Source organism: Thunnus maccoyii, chromosome 10 (assembly GCF_910596095.1).
Source record: "Thunnus maccoyii chromosome 10, fThuMac1.1, whole genome shotgun sequence".
Classification (NCBI taxonomy): domain Eukaryota; kingdom Metazoa; phylum Chordata; class Actinopteri; order Scombriformes; family Scombridae; genus Thunnus; species Thunnus maccoyii.
Genome location: NC_056542.1, coordinates 12636988 through 12645381, shown reverse-complemented (window position 1 = coordinate 12645381; position 8394 = coordinate 12636988). Strand labels below are relative to the sequence as shown.

At 38.4% G+C, this 8394-nt stretch overlaps 2 protein-coding genes across 3 annotated transcripts; one reads left to right on the top strand and one right to left on the bottom strand.

Moving 5' to 3' along the window:
- Positions 1-2040: 2040 nt before the first annotated feature.
- Positions 2041-3464, bottom strand: LOC121905561 (trypsin-1-like). Its single transcript, XM_042423879.1, has 6 exons — positions 3391-3464; positions 3152-3302; positions 2779-3029; positions 2535-2671; positions 2262-2363; positions 2041-2121 (listed from the first exon to the last, which is right to left on the bottom strand). The coding sequence occupies exons 1-6, from the start codon at positions 3428-3430 to the stop codon at positions 2074-2076; spliced, it is 729 nt and encodes a 242-aa protein (XP_042279813.1). The 5' UTR covers positions 3431-3464; the 3' UTR covers positions 2041-2073.
- A 1922-nt stretch (positions 3465-5386) lies between these two features.
- Positions 5387-6773, top strand: LOC121906260 (trypsin-1-like). Of its 2 annotated transcripts, none has more exons than XM_042425017.1 (6): positions 5387-5426; positions 5539-5689; positions 5812-6062; positions 6249-6388; positions 6512-6613; positions 6707-6773. In XM_042425017.1, the coding sequence occupies exons 1-6, from the start codon at positions 5387-5389 to the stop codon at positions 6752-6754; spliced, it is 732 nt and encodes a 243-aa protein (XP_042280951.1). In that variant the 3' UTR covers positions 6755-6773. The 2 variants fall into 2 exon arrangements, with proteins under 2 accessions (XP_042280951.1, XP_042280952.1); XM_042425018.1 differs by having other exon boundaries at positions 5812-6066; positions 6259-6388.
- Positions 6774-8394: the final 1621 nt, after the last annotated feature.

Genomic DNA, 8394 nt, shown 5'->3' with positions numbered 1-8394 from the left:
ACCTGGAGCCCCGGTTTAAATGGAAAGGCAGCTCTCCTGTTTCCGTGCTGAACACACCTCCCAAAGTTGTTTTTCACCAATCAGAATCCTGGAAAAATGATTGTGGGTATTCTGGGAAAAGCAAACTTTTTTTTGCTGATGGGTGGTGATGTGTCAGGCACTGATGACTGACATGGTTTAAATTCTATTGTTTGTTAATCTTTTTAGAGTGACATTAAATGTAATTGTAAATAATGGACACTGATTAAAAAACACATTCAAATGCATTTTAAAATTCAGTGTAGCAAATATATGCATTTATATAAAAATGACTATCCATATGACATAGATTGATTGATCTTTGATTATGTAATGCCTGCATGTCTTCCTGTCATCCTGGCCTTGACTCGGGCCCTGACACAGTGCCAGGTGGAGCCTCTCTCACAGGCTGACTTGCTGTCAGGCTCTAGCCTTCACAAATGAAAACAGTAAGGAAGGCAGTTTCACAACTATTGTAAAATGTACATACAGTATGAATTATTTCTCCTTCTCCCCCTTTGATTTTAACTCAGTGCATGTCATATCATGTTATGCAATGACATTGTGAATATGTTAAAGTGAAGAATTAGTTCAAATAATACTACACAAATGATAATAAATACACTGGTTAATTTAAAAAAAATCAGGCAAATTTCACGTAATTGTTATTAGGGAATAGAAAAAACTATACTATTAATTCAAAATAATTTACATTGAAGGCAATAAGAAATACGTTAAAAAAACGGCCATAATAATCATTACAGGGGATTAAATACAGAGCAGTGACTTCTATTCACCTTTATGTGGCGTATTCAGAAGGATGTTTTTACTGATTCACTCAGTGTATAATATACATCCACATGTTGTGCCAGTAAATATGCCACCACATCAAAATTTCCAAAGAATTATATTCTAATATAATAATATTTGTCACATTTTAAAAGGAAGCACATCTTGTTCTCAGTGATTCTTTCCTCTGTAAGTTTCCAGGACTGTTTATGTCTTCTTGTCTCATTGTCCAGACTGTGGATATACTGTATTTTTATGGGGTCTGTCTCTACTTCAGGTGTCTCTCTGTGAAAAGATTTTCTGCTAGTTTATATTTTCTCACAGTAATTAACATAACTACAGTGCCTTTATTTTGTCTATTACACTTATATTCCTGTTTATCCATGTTGTTCCACTGCAGGTTTTTGTTTGCTCTCCAAAAAATTGAGCTGACATGAGTCTTTTGAGGTAATAGGTTGTTTGCAGAGTTGATTGTATTTGCCAAAGTTTTAGGTAATTCTAACTAAAATGAATAGAAGAGTTTTTAAAAATCTGAATCATATCATAAGACAACAAATACATTAAACATACACCCAAAGTGCAAAAAGTGGTCAACACAGAAGTAATATCGATATTTAGGCCCTTATATATCATAATATATCATAACTGAATAATGTATAATATCAAATAGGATCTTGGGTATGTAATTAATAAATATTTTGCATTGGTATTTCTGTTTACACAAGGCTTTTGAGCCCATTCTAACACAAGCTGCAGTATTATAAACATTAAGGTCACATACACATGTACCTCTAATTTATGTAACTAATGATAAATGCACTTCCTCTGATTGCATGTTTATTTGGTACTGGACAAATTATTTTTCTTTGAATAGATTTTGAATAGATTGAATAGAATTTTGCAATGACAAAGTTTGTCATTTTACCAGTTTGGATGTCAAAATACAGTATAAACAGTAGACATAGGATAAGCAGGATAAGATAAGCAGTGATTGCCTTGTTTGTAATGTATCATGAAGGGCAGTGAACTGTTTTAAAACCTTAGTGAAAAATCAAGGCTAAGTTTTATAGTGCTGTGATGAGAATACCAAGATGTAGGAAGACAAAGGCTAAAAAAATGGAAAGAACAATTGTATGCAAGTCAGGTGTATGACTTTATTGATGCAGATGAGAAATGGCTGCACATTGTTCAAAACTCTACAACATTACTGGAGTTAGAATAATGGAAGAAAGGCAGCAGAATAAGATGATGGTCGCATGATCAGATTTAATTGCTGGCCATGGTCTCCTCCAGCCACTGGTTGAAGAGGCACACCTGGGAATGGAGAGAGAAAGAGGTTAGTTAAAAACAGACAGCCAGCAGCATATATGTTGAATGTTAACTGGACATGCAAAATGTGAAATTTCAGTTGAAATAGTGATTTAATTTATTATGAAGAGATATTTTAGCTATACCCTGCAGTAAACACCAGGGTGGCCCCTCTCAGCACATCCGTATCCCCAGGACACGACACCCTGCAGCTCACCGTTGCACACAACGGGGCCACCAGAGTCACCCTGAAAGAGAGAATATGAACAGTGAACAGAGTGAAAGAATAAATTATTCCAATATATTTCAATACTAAAAATAACAAATATTCTTCTATTGAAATACCAATATTCTTGATTTTTCAACCCAGAAGCACAGGTCTAGAGCTAGGCCCTTTGCAGATTCCTTTTGTTACGTACCTGGCAGGAATCCTTGCCGCCCTCCAGGAATCCAGCACAGAACATGGCATCAGTGATCATGCCAGGGTAGGCGTTGTCACAGTCCGCTTGGGGGAGGATGGGGAGGTCCAGGCACTGCAGCTTGTCACCGTCATCAACTGCAATGTTTAAAAGATAGTATGGGTGAAAAACAATTAAAAAAAACACAAATGTTGCTCTGAAACATTCTGTAACTTTTAGCTGTTCAAATGCAGATGATACTCACCGGAGCTCATGGTGTTGCCCCAGCCAGAGACAAGACACATGGTGCCAGCGGGGGCGCAGCTGGTGGGCAGAGCCACAGGCTGCACATACTGGTCGAGGGTGGCAGGCCTGCTCAGCTTGATCAGCATGATGTCATTGTCGATGGTGTAGGGGTTGTAGTCGGGGTTGCGGATGACACGGGAGGAGCTGATGATCTGCTCGGTTCCCTCAGCGACCCTAATGTGGTGCTCTCCAAGACGCACCTGAATACGGCTGGAAAAAGACAATAAACAAAGGACAAGTGTAAAAACACAGAAAAATGACTAGTACATATACATTTGTATATCACTTGGATAATACCAATTATGCTAGAAAAACATGAAGAATATGCTTACGACTTGTAGCAGTGACCAGCAGACACAACCCAGTTCTCATTGACCAGGGAACCACCACAGAAGTGGTACCCAGCATTCAGAGACACCTGATGGGGCTGGGAGTGGGCCTGGCACTCATACCCTCCGACGATCTTGTCGTCCTCTGTGGCAACTGAAAACACACAGGGAGCCAAACAGTTAGTGGCCAAGTGAAAGTTTTTATATTACAGTGATTAGGGCTGGGAGAGATATATGCTTACAAGCAGCTCCGATGAGCAGAACAAAGACCAGAGACCTCATGGTTGCTGTGTGATCCTGTCGATGAGAGGACTTCACCTGGAGCCCCGGTTTATATCGAAAAGCAGCTCTCCTGTTTCCTTGACGAACATACCTCCCAAAGTTGTTTTTCACCAATCAGAATCCTGGAAAAATGATTGTGGGTATTCTGGGAAAAGCAAATATTTTATTATGCTGATGGGTGGTGATGTGTCAGGCACTGATGACTGACATGGCTTAAATCCAGTTCAGTTCAATTCAACTCAGGTCAATTCAATTCAATTCAATTTTATTTATATAGTGCCAAATAACAACAAAAGTCATCTCAGGGCACCTTTCACAAAGAGCAGGTCTAGATTGTACTCTTTAATTTACAGAGACCCAACGATTCCCCCATGAGCAAGCACATTGCTTGTATTGTTTGTAAATCTTTTTAGAGTAACATTAAATGTAATTGTAAATAATGGACACTGATTAAAAAATACATTTGAATGCATTTTAAAATTCAGTGTAGCAAATGTGTGCATTTATATGAAAATGATTATCCATATGACATAGATTGATTGATCTTTGATCACGTAATGCCTGCATGTCTTCTAGATGAGTTCACTTATCTGAGGAACAAAAACTACAATATCTCTTGGAATCTCAGATGACTGTTTCTAACCATTTCGTGTAACATATTTTCAGCTCTACAAGGGATTGCATCTCTATTCAGCACAGAATGTATTTTGTTATCGTAAACTTTGACATGGATAGAGTGCTGTGCTATGAAGACGTGGCAGCAGCTCTGCAGATGGCCTGGTTCACAACCACAGTTGTGCAGATTGTGGCTTTCACAGGAAAACCAACCAACGTGTCTACACTTTGTTCAACACTTGAAAAGATGTTGATTCAGGAAAGTGAAAAGAGGTGAACAACAAGAAACTAAACATTCATTGCACAATTAGTAGATGAAGTCACCTGTGAGAACACTTCTCAGTGAACCATGTTTATACAGGATTGCACATGAGTTTAATTGTCAAGTGACTGACTTTTTAAAGTTGCCACTTCCATGTTCTTGTCAAATGTAATCTGATGATTCAGACAAAACCTTTTTGTAACATTGTTAGAAGTGAATAGGGTTACTGAATAGTATTGGCTAAAATCAATGCAAAGAGTTATAGCTGATGACATAATAAACTAAATTCTCGTCAGTCAGCTAGCCTGATATCTGGGTCAAATACAGCACAGAGCTGCCTTTGGTGAAGTTTGAGTCAACGTCAGGCATGTTGAGCTTTTTACATGTTAAAGTGAAGCTGCTGCAGTTTCGCATATTAAGTGTGCATGAATAACGTTAATGGAAGAAAGTGCATGATTCCTCAAAATTCACAGTCCTTCCATAGTGTTCAAAAGGATTTAGAATCCAAAACGCACAGTATTTTCTTAGTTAATGGTGAGATTTGAACAGGACTTTTCCTCACTTTTAATGTTTCAACTCTATTTTGCATTGTACAACAGTTGGATTTGACTGTGTGTAAAATGTCAAACAGCAGTAGAAATTTAAAAAAAAATAGAAAAATGCAATGGACTATTATTTGCCAGTGCAGCTGAACAAAAAGGTTCAGACCTTTGAATGGATTCGATTCATTTTGATAATATGAGATATTGTTTCAGTCATTATGTTAAAGTTCATGTAAGTAAATGTTTATATACTCAAAGTAGACCTTTTATTGTTGGCAGACTCTTCTGTGACTCAGCCTTGAGCAAAGGCATGATGTGAATAATCCAGCTGTCTCAGCCATACTGAGTTGGATATTATTGGATCACAAGCCTGCGGTTCTTTGGGGTCAGTCACCTGGAATGAACCACCTACACCCGGTGGCTGGTACCTCACTATCAACTTTTTTATGTTGATTGACAATTACTTGACCAATCAGGGAGCTTGGAGTAGATATAAAAACAGGACTTTGAGTGACCTGACAGAATCAGACTGCAACCATGAGGTCTCTTGTCTTTGTTCTGCTCATCGGAGCCGCTTGTGAGTGTGACACAGTACTTGTAGAATGGGTTGACTGTCATTTCTCGTACACTTTTAAGTACTGACTTGAAGCAAACTATGAAGTAACCCTGATGCTCTTATCTGATTTCAGTTGCCACGGAGGACGACAAGATCGTCGGAGGGTATGAGTGCCAGCCCCACACAGAGCCCCATCAGGTGTCTCTGAATGCTGGGTACCACTTCTGCGGTGGCTCCCTGGTCAGTGAAAACTGGGTTGTGTCTGCTGCTCACTGCTACAAATCGTAAGCACATTCTAGATATTTTTTAGGCCTGACTTATTGATGGGAGAATAAACATTAAAATATAGAAAACTAGCATCTATTTCTTCTTCTGTCCATCTTATTCAATCTTTTATCTCTTTCAGTCGTATTGAAGTGTGTCTTGGAGAGCACCACATCGGAGTCAATGAGGGCAATGAGCAGTTCATTAGTGCTTCCCTTATCATCCGACACCCTCACTTCAACCGCTACAGTCTTGAGAATGACGTCATGCTGCTCAAGCTGAGTGAGCCTGCCATTCTCAACCAGTATGTGCAGCCCGTGGCTCTTCCTACCAGCTGTGCCCCCGCCGGCACCATGTGCAAAGTCACTGGCTGGGGCAACACCATGAGCTCCGGTGAGTAGTAACTCCTGCACTACCGTACATGCACTTTATCATTTTTTTTTCTGTAGTTCCCGTTTCCTCTAAATGTGTTTTGTTCTCCAGCTGAAAAACATCACAGACAAAACTAAATGCACATTTGTATATTAATTTTTCTACAATCTCCAACAATACATCCCTCCTTTTGTTTTCTTGCTGCAGCTTCTGACAGCAACAGGCTGCAGTGCCTGGAGATCCCTATCCTGTCTGATGAGGACTGTCACAACTCCTACCCTGGTGGTATGATTGACAACACCATGTTCTGCGCTGGATACCTGGAGGGAGGCAAGGACTCCTGTCAGGTGTGTATCTCTGCTTTTCAATCACAACTGCACTTCATGACCTTAATGAAGTATTGAAAATATTCACAATGTAATTCATGTAAATAATTCAGTATAAGTATAATCATTCTCTACGTTTCTCAGGGTGACTCCGGTGGTCCTGTTGTGTGCAACGGTGAGCTGCAGGGCGTTGTGTCTTGGGGCTATGGATGTGCTGAGAAGAACCACCCTGGTGTCTACGCCAAGGTAATGCTTCACTGCATCAACTAGAAATATGACTCTCATACTGCTCAATGTGACGACACTGCAACAAACTGACTAATGTCTTCCCATTTTCAGGTCTGTGTGCAGACTGACTGGCTGCACAGCACGATGGCCAGCAATTAGCTAGACCATTCAACCTCCACATCAGATAGACAAACCATTTTCACCTTCCCCAAATACCATCTTTTTTTAAGTTAACTTTATCTTTAAATGAACTTTAGTGAAATATGTTTATCAATGAAAAATGTTTTGAAATAAATGATAGGTTCTTCTGTTCAGTTATTATTTTCTTTTTTAAAAAAATATTTGTACAAGTCATGCTGGAAAAATAACTTGGTCGCTGTTTCAGTGGGTTACAGACTATTATTGTAAATATGTGAATTAAATTGATGAATAAATGCTTAAAGGAAATAAAACATGTCTATTCTTATTCCTTTATTGGCCATGAGTTGATATAACAAAGTATCTCTATAAAAATATTAATATTTCCAAAAGAAGAATCATTTCACCATCCACATAGAAAGAAATATCATTTTTTCACTCTGAGACCAACAGAACAGAAATGCAATATAACCCTATAAATGTGAGACAGTAGTGTTTGAAAGGAGAATTTTCCCATGTGGGTGGGCTTTATATGCCTGATATGGAAAGTGAGAAAAGAAAATTACATCATTCTAAATTCTATCTGTCCATATAAATTAATCCGTAGTCCATATAATCTGACACATTTACATTGTTAGGCCTTTCTATAATCTATTTTTTGTGTGACGTTTATTCATTTTATTCTTGTCTTGTCTGTTTTTTCCAATATTTATTCAATTGGTTTTGCCCCAGTGTCACTTGTCTGTGCCGTTAACCTTTTTTATTTTTACCTCCCTCTGTTGTCGCTAATCAACATTTTTAATTTTCTTGGTTGCAAAGTGCCTTACGGGAATAATCATTCGTTTCTCAAAGCAGACTCAACCATCATATCTGAATTTAGTTTTCAGGTAACAACTGCTGAGAAACACACAGCTGCCGAGACACTGTGTCCACACACATCTAAATATAGCGGTGACTTGTGTACCTGTGCAATGTGACCAGAGAAACACGAGCAAGCCTTCAACAAATAGTTAGTGGATTTATATCTAGACCAATATAAAAGTAACAATGCTAAGTAATCCACCAAAAGACCTGCATTCAAAACTTAACATATGTAAAAGTGAAGAAGTAGTAGAAATACAAATTGTGAAAAAAGGTCCCTTTCAGATGTTATTGGTATGTTATCATTGACAGATGAACTAGAAGAAGTGATGCTAAGTCAAACTTAATATACTGCTCCATAGCAATGCCTCCTTTCTTAGAGCTTATCCTTCTCTTTTATTCTACAGAATAACTACTGTAGCTGTCGACAAATGTGGATTAAAATACTTCACTCCGAAGCTCCACAAAACATAACAAAACCAGACTTAAATTAACATATTATCCACATATTATAGATTACAGAGGAATTACTTATACTTCAAAACATGAATACATTTATGCCGGAGTCAAAGTGATCTACATTTAAATTTTCCTTCAGGGTTTTCCAAATTTGCTGTCAAGAAAGCCATCCTAATTTTTGCAATGAAAGGTGTTTCTTTATCGAATTCTAGAAATGAACCACCTAACCCTAATATCCTGCTGCAGTGATTGGCTCTCCACTGACCAATGAGGACGGCTGGCGGGCAGGGAGCTTCTCTTGAATGTGGATATAAACCAGGGCTCCAGGTGAAGTCCTCTCA